Consider the following 21,393-nt stretch of genomic DNA (forward strand, 5'->3'; position numbering starts at 1 on the left):
TCTGAAATTCATCAAAGGCAGAAACAAAATATAACTGTCAACTGTAAACTAAGGGTGGGACACAAATATTAATGCTGTGGTATTACAGTTTTATTACGCTATTGTCCCTGTAAAGTGAAATTAAATGTCCTCTTTATTTGACACATCACCGTTAACAACCCTGCCAAAAAAAATAATTTATTGGGCCCTATTTATTGTAAGGAGGTGCCTGTGCGCTCTATTTTAAAATGGGTGCATCTTTATTTTGGTGCCTGGGAAAGTCTAGTCTAGCGTGTTTTTTGACCGCACAAGCATCATTGGGCGTTCTGACCCATGGAGCACTCGCACCCTAGATGCATCTGATAATTTCGTCACAAAACTGAGCATGGGGTAAAAACGGACGTATATCGATTTTCGTGGCCGGGTAAAGTCTAGTTTAGTGTGTTGGTGAATTTGGTTGTTGGGCGTTGCTGCAGACTGACGGCATTTTCTATTACACTCAGGTGCACCTGCCAATTTGGTGAGGAAAAATGGGAAAACATTTTCGAGTAACTAAAAGTAGATATAAATGCTAGCACAAGTGGTGTAATGTGATTTTCATGTATTTGATCGAGGGACAGGGAGACAGATTGTGCGCTCATTGTAGAAATCAATTCATTGAACCAATTATAATCATTTGCATCTTTAAAATATTTCAGTATCACCCCATTAACTTCGCGCCACAGCTATTGTGTGAGGTGGGGTTTAGGTCACAGACGAATGTATGGTCGTGGGTGCAAGGTGACTTCCAATTAGCCTGTAACTCAAGACTCAATCGTTGGTCTGGTGGGTAGTGGCATCAAGCGCATTTCTGAGGCGCAACAGACCTGAGCAAACAGACAGTTCGAAGGAAACAATCATCAAAGAGCAGATGCAATGCTGATAAAACCTCGCCTTTATCTTCTTTTGAAATAAATGCTTGCAGTGGCATCAGGCGCTGTGGTTTCAATGTTTTGTGTTTCTGGTAATTCAAAACTGAGTTTAATGCCGAATGAAACAAACTGTTGTCTCTCCCATGTGCCATTTTGAAAATTAATGACGCCAGAGTGGTTAATTTTGAAACAAGGTTGAGCTGCGATAAAGAGCTTTGTCTCCAAACGCACTTTCTTAATGGGTGTGGCTTGCCAGACTAGCTTCCAATTGCCCATGTCACATGTGCGACTGACTACATCATCCTCAAGGGGAGATCTTGTAGTTTACCGGTATAAATGTACTTTGAGTGCGCCAATGTCATGCACAGACCCGATCGAGTCTATATCTGCTTCGGCATTATCAAGTCCTGCTTGCGCTTAGACTGCCCTAATTTTAATGTAAATGTGGGGATACCCCTGAAGTTGATTTCGACCGGTGTGATGTCTAGGAAAATAACAAAAGAAAGAAAGCAACACCCATGTGCGCAGTGGACTGCGCTTTGCACAAGACGGGCGCTGAGCTTGAAAATCGGGCCCGTCGTCTCTCCTCTCAACGCTGTGGTTGTTTCTGCTAAAGGTGTGAAACCATGCTCCGCTGAAAAATACAATGGGTGCTACTCCGTCGAACAAATTTCTTCTACATATCTGAGCTGGGAAAATACATCTGTTTAAAGCCAGCAGTGGCAGGAATACTCCGCAGTCGATCGTTGCAGGGCTTTTGCAGTTACAAGACAGAAGTCTCTAGCCATTAGCTAACAGCCGTATTTAAAAACAACTCTTCATTTTGTTTTGACCACAAGCTGATCGTTGTTATTTTTGTTTTGATAAACAAAGTACAATAAGAGAATAATGTTGCTGAAAGAGTGATGTATGTCACTCATAATTGCAAGGCCCGAAATCCTCTCAGACCCTCAACGCAAAACTTGTAGGCGTTGAGTGTGGTTTATATATCCCTCATAACCAATCAGGGAAGGGAGCCCGTCTCATGTGTAAGCCTGTCTTTGCGCCAAACTGAAGCATATTACCGTGGCACGAGCTAACAAGAGTGAGGCTATGTTAGCCACTGAGCATCAAAATTTGAACATACTCAAATTTGATTGAAAAATCCAAAACAGTTTGCGATTCTTAAAACTGCAGTGAACATCTGGCGAACATCTTTGTGACCGACTGTGACCTTGACCTAACCCTGATATAAAAAGAAAAAATCAACATTCATTATGTTTGCAAACTCTTGCAAACCTTTGCCGCTCAGGCTTTTGCTGACTAACGTTTACTACAAATGAATTCTTATACATGATTCTGACCAACTAAGAGGGTTAAATTTGAGAAAGTTCTCCCATTTATTGTGCTACATAAAGTAATGAAACTCCTCCTTGAGGGGTTGTCATCTAACAAGTAACACTTGGGCTGAAATTGAGGAGAAGATTAATCGGTTTTGTTACAAGGTGCCTTCGTTTTAGGGCCTTTTGCTCTTCCAGAATTTGTATTACTGAATATTTGTCTTATTCTTAGTTAGCTGGTCCAATCTCATAAATACATGGTTAAGGCACAACCTACTACTGTCATATATTGCATGCTAAAATGTTAACTGCTCAAGTAAAGTTTCGCAGATGCTGTTAAAAGCTTTTTGATTTACTGCCTTATGTCGTTGATTCAAGAAATGTTTACGTTAATATTTGTTTGAAACTGTAAAACTGAAAATGTTTCTAGACAATAAAATATAGCTCACTGCTATTCAGTGTGGATTTAATATATAAAATTGGTTGATTATGTAAAAAAAGGAAACCATTTGATTGTTTGCTATAAAATGAGACGTATTCAGTAAAATGATCGTTTTTGTGGAATACAGGATTACTCTGTATAATTTTCACTGGGATATCTGAAGACTGAAACATTCTAAAGCTGCTGCCTTACATTCAACATTTTATTGTTGTACTTTTATTGTTTAAAAAAAACATTGCTTCAGGTCCCTGAGATTAACCGTGAAAAAAATGGTCCTCAAAATGTGTCCTTTGTTCCTCAAATGAAGTCATTGATTAGCAAAATTGTGTTAAAAAATAATTTCAAGTCTTGTAATAGATTGAAGTATTGCTGGATATGAAACTATGAAAGCTGAGAGAATCCTAAAAAGACAACAGTTTGTTTCATAGGAATATGGAAAAGAAAATTCACAGTAGTAAATAGGTGAGGTGCCTACATCTGATCATTTCTGTTTGTACAGATTATCTTGCATGCAACCAACACTGCTCTGTTGGTTACATGTATGGTCTATCCATTTATTTTGCCACTGCTTGTATATCATCTTTCATTCTATGACTTATACAAATGGCTGTAGGCATTTAACTGGAGCTTTAAAACAATGTGGTTATGTTTTCTTAATATATTGCATCCTTTTTGTGACGTCAAATACTAGAGCTAGTCAACATATGCTATGTTCATTTGTGAGGCTATTTGGTTTCCAGTTCAGTGCCTTTTCATTGCAATGTTTACTTTTATGTTTACAAAGGGTAACACAGAGACACAAAGGCACTAAAGCCATCCTTGCCTTTATGTCAGTTTATGCCATCCGTTACCCTTGAGAATAAAAGGCCACTGAGAGTGCAGAACAAACACTGATTTTGTTTCGTGTTCGGAAAGAAGACGGACTATAGATGGAGCTATTGGATGTACTCGTTCTGAACACGCCATAAAAGCAAAATGAGCATAATCAAGGATGCAATTTAAACCAAAATAATTCTATGATATGGGAATATTGCCATTTTATCAATCTGATGCATTATTATTATTATAAATATGCTTTTTAAGACAGTATTGTTTGTGTTTGTTATACAATATATGGAATATCTGGCACGTAACCAGACAGCCACACACTGTCTGAACTTAAACACGCTGATTTCCCTACACAGCCTTCAGAGATCCACTGAGCCGTACCTGAGCCATAAGAGGAAGTCTTAGCATTGGCAAATCACATTCAAATTCTGTCCTCAAAATTTGCTTGCCTCCAAGCCTACATGGGCTTAATATTATCAACTCTTTCATGTTGGCAATATGCAAACACAAGTGCTTATCTCTTGTCTTTGCCTTGCCCCACATGCGGCTCAATTAAAACTGACAAATATAACACACACACGAGAGTAAGAGAGATGATTATATATTGATATGGCTAAAATGGCGCCGCTCACACACATGTGCTGCGGCTCATGGATCTGTCCTTTCAATGCTCTTTTTTTCTTTTGATTTATGTCTGTTGTTTTTGTTTACATCCCCTTTGGCTGAACATAAATATACCTGTCAAGACATTTTGGACATCAATTATCATTACAAAATATCCATTTAGAGAGACTTTTGCTACAACCACAACATCCCTGTCGAACCAGCAAGACTGCTAGCTCACCGTTGATTGTCGGGTCTAGGAGGCGACGCAGGTGGCAAAGGGAGAGGAAGCAGAAGTGGAACTGTAGGTTAAAACCATTCACCCAAGCAAACGAGCCTGTAACTCAGCAACGCCAGATCCGTAATCCATAAATGGACAGCCTGCAATAACAACTTTCGGTCAACTGCTATGTTCAGGACAGCTGTGTGCTTATTTTCATGGAAACTCGAGTATCCCCGATACAGCAAGCCGGACACTTTCGACACCGCTGCGATCGGGAGGGTCTGTATTTACGTGCATGACGACCGGTCCAACAACAGCTTGATCATAGCAAAGCACCGCTCCCTTCACCTTGAGTACAACTGTTAAAGGTCAGACTTATTTTCTCCAGAGAGAGCTAAGAGTAGTAATAGTCACTGTTTTTTACAGTCGATGCTAACATCAGCATGGCACTCGTTCCACAAGCGAACGTCATTGATAAACAACAGCGGGCCCACCTTGATGCCGTTAATCTAGTAACAGGAGACTTGAACAAGACCAATTTAAAAAGTTCCACCAGCATGTTAATTGCACTCGAACACTAAGCATGGCTACAGTGCCATGACCCTCCTTGGCCAGTCAGACCACCTCTCCATGCTGCTCACCCCTGCAAACACCCAGCCTCCCCCCTCTAAGACGCAGATCCAGGCCCCCCATAAAGTGTTACAATTAGGCCTGAGATCGCGCTGGGTGAACTAAAGGACTGCAGCCAACAGAAGAGACTGGGATCTTTGAGCATCGGACCTAGAAGCTTACGCAGAGATTGTATTGGAGTTCGTCAAGTTCTGCATGGGAACTGTGTCCGTGGACAAGACCAATTCCCAAACGAAAAACCCTGGATGTTCAGCCAGGTCCGCTCACTCCTCAAGGTCCGTGACACTAAATTCAGGTCAGGCGACAGAGCTCTGTGCAGTGAGGCTCATGCTGACCTGAAAAAAAAATATTAAGCGAACCAAAGTGGACCATAAGAGGAGGTTAGAATCCTAACCCGTCAGGAACAGACCATGTGAGTTGTGGCAGGGTCGCCAGAGCGTCAGCAACTACAGAGGCTGTGATCAGGAGACCTGAGTGAATCGCTGGCGGAGGAGCTGAACTGCTTCTTTGCCCGTTTTGACTCACCTCAACTGCCCCTCCTGGCCCAAACAGCCCTTCACTCACTCATGGCAGTGAACCATAAGAAGGCTGGCCTCGAGAAGGTGCTGAGAGTGTGTTCCCACCAGCTGTCACATGTTTTCTGCATGATCTTCAACCTCTCCCGGGCCTAAGCAGTTCTTACCTGCTGTCCGAAACCCTCCACTATCATCTCAGTCCCCAAAAAGTCATCACATTCAATCTCAATGACTACTGTCCTGCTGCCCTCAAACCAATAATTATGAAGTGTTTTGAGTGATTGGTTCTTCCGCACATCAAAGACTGTCTCCCTCCCACACTGGACCCCTATTAGTTCACATACTGGGCAAAAAGATCCACTGAGGACACCATCAACAATGATTCAACACTGTTCAGCATGTTGTGCTGAACACTGAGCACCGGCTCACCTCACGGCTGCATGCTAAGCCCTCTCTTGTAGTGCCTCTACATCGACAACTGCATTCTGGCCTATGGAAACAACACCATTGTCAAATTTGCTGATGATACCACAGTGGTCGGTCTGATCTCAAAAAGAGACAAGACAGTTTGCATAGGGGAGGTTCAGAGACTAACAACTTAGTGTAAGGACAATAACCTGCAACTGAACATGGCAACAACAAAGGAGATCATCATCAATTTCAGGAGGAGTGAGACCCAACCGCCCAATCTATGTGTAGAGAAGGTTCACTCTTTCAGGTTCCTGGGAGTTCATCTTCGATGACTTCTCCTGGAGCCACAACATCACAGCAGTGATACAGAAGGCCCAGCAGTGTCTATACTACACCTGGAGAGGAAGCTTCTGCTGGCCTTTTACCAGCCTGCTGACATACTGTGCCTCGACCTGGTACTGCAACTGTTCTGAGGCAGAGTGAGGCTTCAGATGACAGTCAAAGCAGCGCAGAGGATTATTCACTGGTCTCTCCCCTTCCTGTTGGACATTTACACCACCAGGTGCCTCCGCAGAGCACAAAATATCATGAAGAACTGGACACACCCATGTTCACTGCTCTTTGAGCTGTTTCCCTCTGGCAGGTTTTAGAGGTACATCAAAGCAAGGACAAACCGAGTGAAAAAATGTTTCTTCCGGAGAGACATTTCCATGCTGAACTCAAACACAAGTTTCTTTGCCATCAATGTCATTGTCGCATGTGCAGTATGGCCAATGTGTTTTACCTGCAACATCCATCAAATGGACCACTTGTCCGCAAAGGGTCAAGGGGGGTGCTGTAGCCTATCCCAGCCATCTTCGAGCAGTAGGTGGGGTACACCCTTGACTGGTTGCCAGCCAATCGCAGGGCACAATATCATCCCCGATAATCGGCTGAGCCAATAATTTGTCTATCACTAGAAAGAACATTATTTACGTTATGCATATTTTATCCTTACCTTGTGTATATTTTTATATATTGAATCACATATCTGCACTGAAGAGGGGAAGCTCTCCAATGATGTTGAACACTCAGTATAATGACAATAAAGAGCATTCTGATTCTGATATTTAAACGCAAGTTGAATCGACCAAATAGTTTTCCCCAAAAATACCATAACCTGTTTGAATTCATTTAGTTATCTCAATGCGCAAGTACATGAACACACTCGCCAACAACAATGGATGAATTCCACGTGAACAAGTACAGTAATTATGGTGTTATCCAGTGATGTTGTGACGTTTCCCATCAACTACGACTCTACTATTACTACCAGTACTGCTCCTGCTACTAACAAAAAATGTAACAAATGTAATGGCATACTCACATCCAGTTTGAGACTCAGGAAGGAGTTTTCAGTCATTTACTTCTCTCCCACATTTTTATTGCCTTATTCCAAAAATTCTAAATTCCTTTTTGATCAACTACCTCAATGTCGCATATTGAGGACTTTGTATTTTTCCAAATTACAAAAGAAAAAATTGTATGTACTTTGTGTCATGACCCATTCGGTCATGTCAGGTTTTTGTTTGTCCCGTTTTGGTCATGTCATGTCTTTGTTTTGTTGTCCCAGCTGAGTGGGGGCGTTTCCTCCAGCGCTTGTCCCCTTCTCGTGTCATCATGGCTGGAGAGACGCGCCCACCAGCCACACACGGGTTCCTCATTCAGCCACGCAGCTGTCTCACATTGACTGATAATCACCTGCACTACTTAAGCGCTCAGGACCGACAGCTTGTTGTCGGGACATTGCTTCCTTTGCCCGAAAGTCACGGACGCGTCCTGATATCGTGCTCGGTCTTGTTCACACGCTCGCTCATAGAGATTTGTCACTGTCCCTGTTTCCTTGTCAGTTTTGTTCAGCCTAGTCGCGTTTAGTTCCTTTTTCGTTATTTTGCACTTTGTCACGTCTGTTTGTTTCTCCCAGCACCTGGTTTGCCCTCTTAAGTTCACTCATTAAATTCCTTTTAAGTTACCCTTGCCTGGCTTCCCTGCGTTTTGGGTCCTCCTCCTTCACCTCGCTACAAGTGTGCCTGACACTTTGCTGTGACTGTACTATCTTTTTGTCATATCCTTTTGTTCCTCATGAGTGTCTGAGATAATTGTATACCTTGATTCAACTTCTCTGTTTGTGTTAATTTCTGAATCATTTGCTTGGTACAAAAAATATATGCAACAAATGTTTTCTGTCAAATGAGAAAAGAAAAAGTAAGTGTTGTTCACGACCTTTTTTTCTATTCTTAACAGAATGGTTCCTCAACTTCACCTTCTTTCGTTCAGATGTCAGGTGAGGAAATCCACTCTTTCCGAAAAAATAACTTGAATTGTGATTCTGATTCTGAATGAATGAATGAATTGCCGCCCAAATAGACTCATCCACCACAACATTGGTACAACTTCAAATGTGATTATAATTGTAATTTTTATTAGTGTCTCATCTGAGAGTGATTTCTAATATTGTTAGCCTCTTAAAATAATGGCCCAACTCATATTTTGACAAAATATTTTTTTTGCCTTAAACATCTCTGCTTGTCGGCCACCTCTGCTAAAATTGGCAACATCCTTACACAGATCATTCATTTATACTGCTGACATGAAATTATTAATAGCCTCTAATCAGAATTTTGTTTATTTTTTGTGTTTTCTGAAAAAAAATGAAAAAAGGACATAAGCCATTATTGTAGGACAGTGACAACGTTACCCCTCTCATGAAACAAAATAACTAGAACTAAAATGTGACTGTGATTAGGTGAAAACCACTCCAGGGTGTACCTCGCCTCTTGCCCATTGTCAGCCAAGACAGGAACATGTGGTGAACAAGTGGTGGAGAAATTTCTGACTCGTGAAGTGATGTTCTACACCATTGAAAACCACAATGTCAAACATATTTGTAAATTAATATCATTCCTGTACAGCATTATCATCAGAATTCAGAGTGCTGTTTGCACTATATTAAAACATAGTCTCAAGGAAGCTTGGAGTTTTAGTGAATCCATAAAATTGTCCCACTCTTCCCTACAGGGTCTCATATGTTACCCAGCTACTACGGTATGAGGCGTCCTTTCATATCGGATTCTGACTTCAGTCCATCTACTAAGCAGTTTTCACCTGATGTGTACCCATCCACGTTTGGAGGCAGACCAATGGGCTGTGAGACATCTAGCTTCTCTCTCATTGACGCCTACTACCCTGACACTTTCAGTGAATACCGCAACACCACCACCACCTTCTCAGGCTCAGGAGGATCTTTCCTGCCTTCTTCGGCCCTATCATCGCTTTTGCCTCCCTTCAGTGGAGAGTCATCACATGTATATATGGTAAGAATCTTTGCATGTGTGTGTGTGGGGGGGTGTGTGGGTGTGTGTGTCTGTGTATTAAACAAAACGGTGAGTATTTGACAAGTTCAAGCGCGAAAGCCGACTAGCGCCATGTTTGACAAAAACAGAGCAACATCAAACTAGTAGACTTCCTTTCAGAACATCATTTGTTGTTCCATTTCCCAACACTTCAAAATTAAACGACTCCTTTTAAAAATTCAGCAAAAATAATGTTTTTATTTAGGATACTGGCAACCACCATATCCATTTTAATAACATAATTTAACACTCGTTATGTAATTCATCAAACACGGCTGCGCAGATTATTTCTGATGCTGCTAATATAGCTTTGATTTTGCTTGAAAGTGTCTGTAAATATGATATTTGTTTAAAATAGTCCCGAAAGAGATGATGTCATGAAATTCATCGGTCAGCGAGAATGGTATTAGAGATCTGGTCCGTGGATTCTATTAGGATGCCTTTGTCAATGTTGGTCACATGCCATCATCCGGCCCTTGAACATAACAATGAGGAAGATGCGCAACTCTGTACACTCAAAAGGAATTGTCCCTCCATTTGAAGGGCTGCGATTAAGGGTTATTCAAGAAACTTCTTCTAAATTTTTTTTTATTATTCTCAAAGCACAGTACTGACCATTTCTGTGCAATTTTATGGTTACATAAACATTTTGGAAATGGGAAATTATATTTAAGACTTCTTTGAAAGACTTTTCCAGTTAAATTTTTTTTTTTTTAAATTAGCCTCCTAATTGCTTGATTTATATTAACTTAAACTCCCTGTGCCTTTCTCCGGGTATTCCGGTTTCCTCCCACATTCCAAAAGCATGCATGGCAGGTTGATTAGACACTCTAAATTGCCCCGAAGTATGAGTGAGAGCGTAGAAGGTTGTTTGTCTTTGTGTGCCCTGTGATTGGCTGGCAACCTTTTCAGGGTGTACCCCGCCTACTGCCCGAAGACAGCTGGGATAAGCTCCAGCACCCCGGAGACCCTCGTGAGGAGAAGTGCATTAGATAATGGATGGATGCGTATTAAATTAATACAAATGCTTTAACTTGGAAAAAAATAGAGTAGTATTCATTCTTTGATGGCAAAGTAAGTGGAAAGGGAGACATTATTATGATTATGATTATTAATAATAATTATAATAATAATATATTCCAATCCCACCTGACCTAAGGATAATGTAGGGGTACCCAAATCCAGTCTTCGAGACCCCCTATCTAGTCTGTTTTAGATGTCTCCGTCCCAGAACACACCTGATTCAAATCTTCAGGATCATGATAAGGCAGTTTTTGTTGTTGTTGTCTGCAACGTTATTGGTAAAAGTAATCTGGGGATGAAATTTCACCTGCGCCGCGGTTAACCTCAAGTAAAGTTGCACGGCAGTGCATGAATTCTGAATGTGTAGCCAGGTTTCCGTGAGTCATAAAATGCAACAGTCCCGCTTTGCCAAATGGACTACTGTATATGCACGGAGAGGTGTCATGTATTTCCGTTAAAATCTCATAAGGCCCTTACTGCCAGGTGCCGGTGATTTGAAGCGGTTCTACTTCTGTGAATTTCTGTCAATTGTCAACAGTTTGGGGTATTTCTTTGTGATTGTATGTGTGTGGTTGTGTTACACCCTGAAACAGGGTGAAATAATCACAACAGTGTTGAGTGTTGTTTGCTCAGTAGACTTTACTAGAATGAGGAAAGTCTCCAACAGCCGCCTGCTAGGTGCATACAGACATAAATAATCTATCTCAGATTGTTTTTATTACAAACTATAGGAGAACCCAGATCGACAGCGTCAGTATGAAAAGCATGGAAATATTCAAAAGACAAAATTAATATTTAAATTCCTATCGTATTACAAATAATACATTTTTTATTCATACTTTAATATTTCAACTTGTTACACTCTCCCCCGCAAAATAAATGTCATCCTGACATCAACACATCTATACAACTTTTCTCCCTGTCAACGTTACATACAGTTGTTTTTTTTTTTTTTTTGTTTTTTTTTCTTCAACCTAACGACGGAAATCCCCTTCTCTGAGCTGATACTCAAACAAGTGTCAAATGACAAAGTTCACAGATCAAATACAATTGGCGTCCAATCCTCACAGTTCATGTCAACTGGCCGAAACTTGTAAAACAGTCCCTATCAGTCCATAGTTCCGTTCAACATGTCCCTCTTATAAGTTCATGCTTGTTGGTGTCCATACATAAGGGGTGACTTAAGGTAATGAGGTTGGAGGTAGTAGTGCTGGAGGTGTGTCAACTATGGGGGCAGTATTTGTGCAGGGTAAATGGGTATAAGTGGTGGGGATGTCAGGATGTTGAAGCAGGAAAGAACACCAAGTTGATTGTAGGTCATACGTCGTGGCGGGTGCCTTTCCCTTTGTGGCAGCTGGTAGGGTAACTCCTCAGGTTCATCCACACCAATTAACGGAAGGTTATCTGACAAGTGATCATCGGAAGGTTGTCCAACTGACATGCTTGTCTCTTTGGCAGGTAGGCTCTCTGAAGATGTGTCCGGCTCTCTCACTTGAAAGTCACCTTGGGGCTGTACTCGAATGGGAGCGGGGGCTTCAACCTCAGCCTTTTGTTCAAATGTCTTTGGTCTGTGCTCCAACTCCATTTCTTGGACAGTGCATTTGTCGTGTAGCAGAGTTGGCGTATGAACCTGCACAGGCGCATAACGAATGTCATATTCATCTCCACTGTCATCATCAGATTCTTCAGGTGGAGATCCAGAATTATGTCTGTCTTTCCGTATCCTTTTGCTCCCTTGGCATACTTCTGGTTATGTCTCAAAAGGTAAATAGTCACAGGACATGAGCAAATTTCGATGTACAATTCTAGAACGGCCTTTACCTTTCTCTGGCTTCACTTCATAGATTGGTAGGTCGGATCCCATTTGTCTCACCACTGTGTGAATTGTATTCTCCCAGTAATCGCAGAGTTTTCCGGGGCCTCCGCTTGGAGTCAGGTTTTTAATTAAAACACGTTCCCCAGGGTTGAGCGCTGAACTCCTGGCCGTTGCCTTATACAGACTTTTACTCCGTTCTGTTGCTTTCTGGGCGCTCTCATTTGCAATGGCATATACCTCCTCCATACCTCGTCACAGTCCAAAGAGCAAGTCGACTGGGAGCCTCGGCGATCTCCCAAATACGGGGTAAAATGGGGAGTAGCCTGTCACATCACAACGGGTACAGTTGTAAGCATACACAAGCTTGTTCAGAGAATCCTTCCAGTTTGATTTCTGCGTCTCAGTCAGCGTTCGAAGCATTTGCAACAATGTTCTGTTCATGTGTTCCACCTGACCATTTCCCATCGGGTGATGGGGTGTTGTCCTGGATCCAGCCATGCCAATGAGTTTCTTCAGTTGCTCAAACAACTGATTTTCAAATCCCCCCCCCCCCCCCTTGATCATGGTGGATACGAGAGGGGAATCCAAACTTCAGGGCAAAGTCATTAAAGATGAAATTCGCAGCAGTCCTTCCTGACTTGGAGGTAGTGGCGTATGCTTGGACAAAACGTGTGAAGTGGTCTACAATCACAAGGATATATTCATATCCTCCTGTGCATCGGTCAAGATGGAGGAAATCGATACACACCACTTCAAAAGGCTGTGTTGTCACAATATCTGTCAATGGGGCTTTCGGTTCACAGCACGACTTTTTCTGTTTGAGACAGGAACACGTCCCCGTCACATAATGCTCGATGTCAGACTGCATATATGGCCAGAAGAAGCGGTCTCGCACCAGTGATACGGTACGGTCGACACCCTGATGTCCCATGTTATTGTGCAGCTCCGTCAGTACCTTTCCTTTGTATTGTTCAGGAAGAACTAGTTGTTTTCGAGCTGTGGTGATTCTGTACAAAATTCCTTCCTTGTCTATCAACAACTTGGCCCACTCTCTGAATAGGCATTTTGTTTTTGGGTCGAGTGACTTTAGCTCCTCAGTTAATTGTTTACAACTGGACAGTTTAAAATGTAGTACAGGACGGATGAATGGGTCAGATTCTTGTGCTTTCTTTAGGTGTTCCTTTGGTATGGGACTGACTGATTCTGTTGCTGCCTCATCTGCAACTGAGACTGAGAGACAAATCGGTGGGACAGGTAGGGTTGAAAAAGACATTTCTTGTACCTCAACTGCTTGGATAATGGCATCAGGTGGCAGCTCCACTGAACATTCCTCCATCAGAGACTCCACATTTAACGGCATCCTTGACAAAGCATCTGCATCACCATTTTCTCGCCCTGGCCGGTACTTTATCGTGAAGTGAAAATCAGCCAACTCTGCGACCCACCTGGAAGTGGTGGCATTCAGCTTTGCCGTAGACAAGATATATGTGAGCGGGTTGTTGTCACTATATACAGTGAATGTTGGAGCATAGAACAAATAGTCACGAAATTTGTCAGTGATTGCCCATTTTAATGCTAAAAACTCCAGCTTGCCTGCATGGTAGTGATAGTTCTTCTCAGCTGCGGTTAATGTGCGGGAGCCATAGGCAATGACTCGAAGCTTACCATCTTGTCTTTGACACAGAACTGCACCCAAACCTTCATGTGAAGCATCGGTGTGGAGAATGAATGGTTGAGTGAAATCTGGGAAACCCAACACTGGTGGGTGAAGCAGACAATCAATTAGATGTTCAAGTGCCTGCTGGTGCTGGTCAGCCCACATGATTGGCTTATTTGAGGGCACTACATGGCTAGCTTTCTTTGTTTTGCCTGTTTTTTCTTGGGCATTAGTGGGGTCTGCTTTCAGAAGATCATACAGACAACTAGCTTTTCTAGCGAAATCTTTGACATATTCTCTCTCAGTGTGGGGCTTGATGTCCTTTAATGATCGAACAGCTTCAAAGTCAGCTGGGTCAACTCTACTACCATCTGCAGAGACTATACGGCCCAAATAGAGGATCTTGGGTTTGAAGAGCTCACACTTGTTTGGTTTGAGTTTTATGCCATATTCTCTGAGTCGCTTGAGCACTTGTCTCACGTTAGCCACATGGTCTTCAAAGGTCTTACTGAAAACCAGTGTGTCATCCAAATAAGGGATGCATATGTTATCCCGAAGTCCTTCCAGACAGTCCTCCATGCAACGCTGGAATGCTGCTGGGGCATTCATGAGGCCAAAAGGGATGCGAATCCACTCATAAAGCCCCCATGGGGTAACAAAAGCAGTCAGACATAAATCCTTGATGGTAAGCTTTTCCCTGGTCAAAGAGAGAGAACCAGCAGTTACCACCCAGCCCATCCATGATGTCTTGAACTCGGGGATTGGCTGGCGATCGGGATGCGTCTTTTGATTTAGGCCTCTATAGTCTATGCACAAGCGTAGGGTGCCATCCTTTTTTCTGACGCACACGACTGGAGAGGAATATGAAGAGTTCGACTTCCTGACCTAGCCCTGCGCTATCAGGTCATGGAGGTAATCCTTCATCTCTTGGTACAGTGGCCGGGGCACTGACATGTATGTTTGACTTGCCCAGGATCTTTGAGCGAGATGGTTATTTGCAATCTGTCAATACAGCCAATGTCATTATCTGACCTTGAAAAAGATTGACACTCTTCCCTCAGCAGTTCCCTGACTACCTGCTGCTGATCTCCTGTCAGGTGGCTGAGATCTACAGGGGGATCCCACTGATCTCCTGCATTCAATGGTCGATGAATGCTGGTGTGGCTCACCGTAGCTGGTGTAGCAGTTTGTTCAAAAATCTCAGCAGGAAATACAGTCATGGTGGTTTGTACTGTGCCAATTACTGAGCGCCCGGGCAACCAAATGTCATGGTCAGTGGGGTTAGAGACACCAAGCGTAATGACTGGGAAAACACCTTTTGGGACAGTGACCAGGGTGTCATTAAATTCAAGACCATCTGTCCACTGGGGATTCACATCAGGCTGGAAAAGCATAGTCATGTCTTCCTTAAAAGGATGAGTAGCCACTCGACACTTGATAGAAATGCAGGTGTGTCTTGGTACGGAAACTTTATCTTTCTTTGTTTTCACTGCATATTCGTCAACCTGCTCTACACTAACAGCCTGTATGAAAGCTCTCACTTTGTTTCTTTTTAGACTTGGGAAGGCTCTCCTCACAGTGACATACTGTTTGTTCTTTTCAGTATGTGTCAAGATATGTTCAATGACATTGAATCCAGTAATGGGATGAGACAAGGAGCAGCCCCTTGTCACAAGCATTGGGATGGTCAGTTCTTTTATCTGGTCTGCTTCTGAGATTAGATGAAACGTTGTCTCAATCCATCCCAGGTAAGGCATTCCAGTTCCATTTGCTGCAGTCAATGTCAGATCCTCTGGTGAGTCTAAAATTCCCGCAACATCTCTCAGTTTTGCTTCTGGCGCAATGTTTTCTTTCCATCTTTCATCAATAATTGACACCTGGGAGCCTGTGTCCCATAATGCTTGGAGTTGGTGACCATTTAGATAACATTTCACAAGACACTGTCTTCCAACTAGGGAGGTGACTTTACGGCGGTGACCCATTGAGACAAGGGGTGGCAAATAGAGGTCACGTTTATCTTTGTTAGAGTTTTTCTCATTGTTGTTGCCAGATTTTAGGTAAGTACAATCTTGCTTATGTTTGGCCCAGTGTTTCCTTTGGCACACTTTAGAGCAATAAAATGTCTCTTTGCAGGATGAACATCGTTTTAGCTCTTCCAATGAACCTCCACTGTCACAATTTGCACATATTTGGGACTTTTTGCAGTTCATGGTTAACACTCGTCCCTCAGGGGTAACCACTAACCGTTTAAAGGGGCTCCGCTTGGTGGTCTGGCGCCTCTTTTTTAAAATCCAGCTTGGAAATGTTCTCCACTTCCGCATCGGTAGCAGTGTGTACACCGTACATCAGGCCCTGCTTGCTGGCAGGCAAAACATCTCCTTGGAGCATAAACATGGCGGTTGTTGTTCCAATGGGGGGCCTGTTGGACCTGCATTTGGGGGGCTGCGGGGGACTGGCTGTGGTAATACTGTTGTTGTGCCATGGGCCCTCTAACTGAAGGCGAGACATAGGACTGTGGCTGAAACATGGGCTGTTGTAGGGTCTCCTTAATCTGGGCTATCTCTGTACTAAGGGCCAGAGGAGATGCAACACCTGTCTTAAATTCAGCTAATTCTGCTAACACTTCAGGAGATACTTTTGGTTTAACTTCCTTCACAGGGCACTTTGCAGCTGGTGGGTCTTCTGATTGGACCAAGCTTACATGTGTCGCTGTCTGTGGGGTGCTAAACTTCTTTTTATTTTTCCTTTGCGTCCCATTAGCGCATGCCACATTGAGCCTCTCTAATAAAAGCTCATCTGAAGTCTCAGTATCTTGCAAGAGGGGCTGCATATCAATCCTGATACTGTCATTCAGGAGGCCAGTGAGTACTGTGTGTAGACACATACGCTGAACTAACCCTGGATCACACTGAAGCCCTGATCCTGACTCTTGGGATGCAAATAGCACTTTCTGCCTGAGGTCCAAAACTCGCATTAGGAAGCTTTGAGGAGTCTCTCTAATATTTTGCGCTTCGGAAGCTAACTGCTTGTAAAGCTCTGTGGCACTTCTTTCTTGAAAATGAGAACGCAGAATGCATCTAAGAGTGGGGAGGGTTAAGTTACCGTATTTTTACGGCCATACGACGCACTGCCTCAAAGGGCGCAACACCAGTTGAGGGTGCTATTTCCGTCTTTAATGCATTTCAAGGCGCTAGCTCGGCTGCTCGCGCTAGCACGTCCGCGCTAGCTCGGCTGCTCGCGCTAGCACGTTCGCGCTAGCTCGGCTGCTCGCGCTAGCTCGGCTGCTCGCGCTATCACGCGCTAGCTCGGCTGCTCCCGCTGGCTGCTCCCGCTAGCACATTCGCGCTAGCTCGGCTGCTCCCGCTAGCACGTTCCCGCTAGCTCAGCTGATGACAGTTCACCAGGACTCAATCCCATAAAGAATCGCTGCCAGAGGCATCACCCCATTTCATTGACAGATGTCATGAAACTAATAGGTATCACTGTCAATAATAATGACTCTAACCAATAAAAGGTTAGCATTAGCCTACTAGACAAGGTCAGGGGAGGGATTTCACTGGTCACCACACTCATTAGAGTCACGGTTTCAAATCAAAACCAAAAAAAACTCAGCATACAAGCAAACAAAGAAATAAGATTAACACAAAACATGTATCTCTCATGCCATCAATATACCCAAAAGAAATAAAAATAACACAAAAAGATTATAGCAATGGCTTCTTGGGAGCCATTCAGCCTTAGCCAATTACAGAAATGGTTTCTTGGGAGCCACTCAGACTCAGCCAATCATATGACTCAGACTTTGACCAGCAGGGTGTGCTTACATGCACTCCGAACAGCCCAATGAGTAAAAGGGTTGATGGTCGCGAGTGATGCTTCGTCCATATAATGGGTGCGCCCTTTACAAGGCGCTTTGTTTGTTTTGGGCAAGATTAGGGACTTTAAAGAGCCCCCTATGGCCCGGAAAATACGGTAATTTTTCCCTCCAAGTAGCTGCGTAGCTGCAAACCGGGGGATATAGCTCTTATAACAGCATCAACTATTTCAATCTCAGAGTATCCTCTGTTCAGTCCATTCTCAATCTGATGGGCAAGACTGGAGAATGTCAGTTCATCTCTCTGACCCGGATCACCTATTTGACCTGAAATTTTGAAGTCTTTGTGCCAGAGTGAACTTAGCTGGGGTTGAATGTTGGCTAAGGGCGGAATGTTCATTTGAGGACCCGGGGTGTTTTGGGGCTGGTGCAAAACATCCTTAACTGTCCACTCGAGTTCCGATCTTTGTTGCTCGCTTGTAGTTCTTAGTCCTGCTGTCTCTCTCTCAGCTCCTATCCCTGGGCCATGTGAAGTTTGCACTACGTGATTATCAATGTCACACTTCAATTGTGAAATCTTGTCCTTCAATAACAATAATTGGGACATGACTTCATCCTCGAGCTCCTCTAGTTAATCTCTTTCAAGATGATTCATAATGTGAGTGACCAATGATATAAGTGTTTTTCGTCTCCCATTTCCAGATATGTTGAGAAAATCACTTATTTCCAGGAGATCATCTTTGGTCAGTACATGCAACATTCCCAGTACCTCTTCTTGTAGCTGCTCCATCATGCTGACAGTGCAGGAAATCAGTTAGCTGGACAGGAGTAGACACTGAACTGGAAGGTTATCCTTTTCCTCTGATGATCTCTAATTGGCCTCAGTTGACAGGAAAGTGACCCACCAGTCTCCAGGTCTCCTAAGCAGCAACAATTTTTCCCTGCAATCTGCATGGGTTGTGGTTTGAAGGATTTAGCTTGTTCAAAATTCAGCGAACAGGTCGTGGACACCGGACATCTGAACAGCAATCCCAGCGGTGCCTCCAAAATGTTACACCCTGAAACGGTGAAATAATCACAACAGTGTTGTGTGTTGTTTCCTCAGTAGACTTTACTAGAATGAGGAAAGTCTCCAACGGCCGCCTGCTAGGTGCATACAGACATAAATAATCGATCTCAGATTGTTTTTATTACAAACTATAGGAGAACCCAGATCGACAGCGTCAGTAGTGTGAAAAGCATGGAAATATTCAAAAGACAAAATTAATATTTAAATTCCTATCGTATTGCAAATAATACATTTTTTTTATTCATACTTTAATATTTCAACTTGTTACAGTTGCATGTATGTGTCAAGACATTGAACAAGACTAGGTAAGACAGGCAGTTCATCAAGCTCTCCCTGCTGTGTACGCAGATAAACCGGGTCTTCATGGTTTAACTCCGCTTTGATGAGCAGCGGAGGTAGTGCGTTATGGGTATATGAGCAAGTGTGAATTCCTTTTCAGTGGACAGAAGTGACAAAATGGCCGCCCCCTGAGGTGGATAAAACTGGTGGATTTTGCCACTAAACTCATATTCCACAAACACACTCTTAATCAGAATGCTATGCTTAGACAAGTAAGGGTGTATACAACATTTTATTGCAAGTATTTTTTGGGGGGGTTGACGTCTTCTCCCTTTAAATGTTGCTAGATATTTATAATATTGCATTTTTAATTGATTAAATGCTAATTGATTAAATGCTAATTGTATTGCACTTCAAAGTCAGTTCCAAATGAACTGTACTTAAGAAATGTGCTCTACTGGATTATGGTAAATGAGCTGTTTCTTGTTTTGCGCTTTTCTACCTACGGTACTCAAAGAGCTTCACACTATTACCTCATCTACGGACTGATGACATGCCATCAGAAGCAACTGGGGATTCATTATCGTGCTCAAGGACACGTAGAAATAATCACAATTGCTGGGGATCGAATCCACAACCTCTAGGTTGGGAAACGAACTCTCCTCCAATGACCCACGCCGACCTGGATTAAGGAAAAGAAAAAAGATAATTAAAAAAAAAAGTCTGCCACAGAAATGCATGTTTTGAACGATTCTGGGACTCCTTCATGCACCACTAGTGTTACATGAATGAAAGTTTTTACCACACTTTAAGAATCCATACATCAATTTGCCATACCAAGCGGTATTAAATGAATTAAACCAAATTTGACTGCCATGCCAATGTGGGCCCGCCAGCGGCTGCTGCACCTTATTTGGAAAGGGTAGCTATAATCTTCTTTTCTCACCCTCAGAGAGATTCGTGGGAGCAGTCGGTTCCAGAGCCAGTTCCTCAGGTGGACGCGCTCTGTCAAGACAGCTTAGCTTCTGTCAGCGTCCCATCGTCAATGCCCAGCCCAGAACCACAGGGGAGCCCCTCCCAGCCAAGCCAAGGCTCGTCCATGGGCCCAGGTTCCAACAGCCAGTCCTACACCCTGCACTCCCTTGAGGATGCGCACTACCACCTCTTAACCTCCAGCAACTCCTTCTCGGCTCCGCCCTCCTCCTTCCCTTGTCCTTCTTATATGAACAACGACTTGGCGTCCAAGATTGTAACAGAGGTGGCATCAGACTGTCACAATAATCTCCCTTTAAACGTGGAGGCTCACACTTCCTGGGATAAGGAGGACAGCGTGAGCTCCTGGTCACCTTATGAGCTCAAGAGGGCCTACTGACTGGCTCTCACATGTTTGAGTTTGAATATTTTTAAGAAGAAAACGATTACAGGGATGAGTGGATGGACCTGAGTTGATATTGATAAACTCAACAAGCACATGGCTACAGTGAAGAATTCAAGTCTCCACAAACATGGCCCACTTAATGTGGAGTGGTTGTAACTTGACAATAATTCTTAAAATGTGCTAATTGTTCCAAGAAAAAAACTTTTTTTTGTGGCGGATATTCAAATCAGGATTCAAAGTTAAAGGTGTAACGAACTCTAACGTTCCTGATTAAGGGGACCCTAATTTGAAATAGATCTAAAAGTAAGTATTTTCATTCATTCATGAGCATCGTCACATCATTCATTGAATGCATGAAATAGGATTCTATATAAACAGTCAACGAATTATTTCTCCTTCTGTGAGGGAGTGCGACAAAATTTGTTGCTACCTGAAACGACAATAGTTATATTGGCATTCTCATCGCGTGAGTTGTGACTTTCAAACAATCAAATGGACTGATTCAAAGAGGACGAACAGCTTTGGATATGATAATTAATACAACTGTCCACCATGGTTATTTCCTCTCTCAGACAAGAGCCCTAATGTATCTTCGCTTGTTCTTGAGCTGCTGCAACTTCACCTGACTTTGGTCACTGCTGATCAGTCATTTTTTTTTACATAACTTTCTGCATGTTACTGCCCGGGCAGTTTTGTTTTGATGATGATTGATTTTACCGAATATGAAAACTCATGATTGGGGGCTTGTTGGGACATTTAAATGTGTTGTAAAGTTATGTGTGATGCATATCTAAGAACAGAATGTGATCATGAAACTACAAATCTATAATAGTCATGTTCAGTAGTTCAATACAAGTCATTATTTTTCTACTGAAAAACGTTTAGGATTTCGGTAGAATATACAGTGACTTAAAATTTTTGTTATATGGGTTTTGTGATGTTTAATAAAATATAGATATCTCTTTAATGGTGTTTAATGAAAGAGAAATATCTCAACAAAAGTTTTGGCAGCAGCGTCGTTTGTGCTCTTATTTAATCTGAAGCCAAATAAGGGAAAACACACCTGTCAATTCATAAGTAGGCAACGTTTTATATATATGTTCT

The 21,393-nt window shown here is 42.8% G+C and overlaps 1 protein-coding gene across 1 annotated transcript; it reads left to right on the forward strand.

The window, feature by feature from the left end:
• Positions 1-7,520: 7,520 nt before the first annotated feature.
• On the forward strand, positions 7,521-21,256 carry pou2af2a (POU class 2 homeobox associating factor 2a). The gene is made up of 5 exons (XM_088299870.1): positions 7,521-7,745; positions 8,145-8,184; positions 8,919-8,945; positions 9,033-9,214; positions 19,864-21,256. Exons 1-5 carry the CDS (start codon positions 7,521-7,523, stop codon positions 20,281-20,283), a joined length of 894 nt encoding a protein of 297 aa, XP_088155996.1. The 3' UTR covers positions 20,284-21,256.
• Positions 21,257-21,393: the final 137 nt, after the last annotated feature.

Source organism: Idiotropiscis lumnitzeri, chromosome 7, assembly GCF_059441095.1.
Source record: "Idiotropiscis lumnitzeri isolate Australia: NSW breed Sydney's pygmy pipehorse chromosome 7, RoL_Ilum_1.0, whole genome shotgun sequence".
Taxonomy (NCBI): Eukaryota; Metazoa; Chordata; class Actinopteri; order Syngnathiformes; family Syngnathidae; genus Idiotropiscis; species Idiotropiscis lumnitzeri.

Bases quoted from the DNA above. Each gene is read 5' to 3' on its own strand.
- pou2af2a (XM_088299870.1), top strand. From the start codon at position 7,521: ATGGCTGGAGAGACGCGCCCACCAGCCACACACGGGTTCCTCATTCAG. The intron at 7,746-8,144 runs GTCAGTTTTGTT...TATTCTTAACAG, and splicing joins GTCACTGTCCCTGTTTCCTT to AATGGTTCCTCAACTTCACC. The intron at 8,946-9,032 runs GTATGAGGCGTC...CCACGTTTGGAG, and splicing joins TATGTTACCCAGCTACTACG to GCAGACCAATGGGCTGTGAG.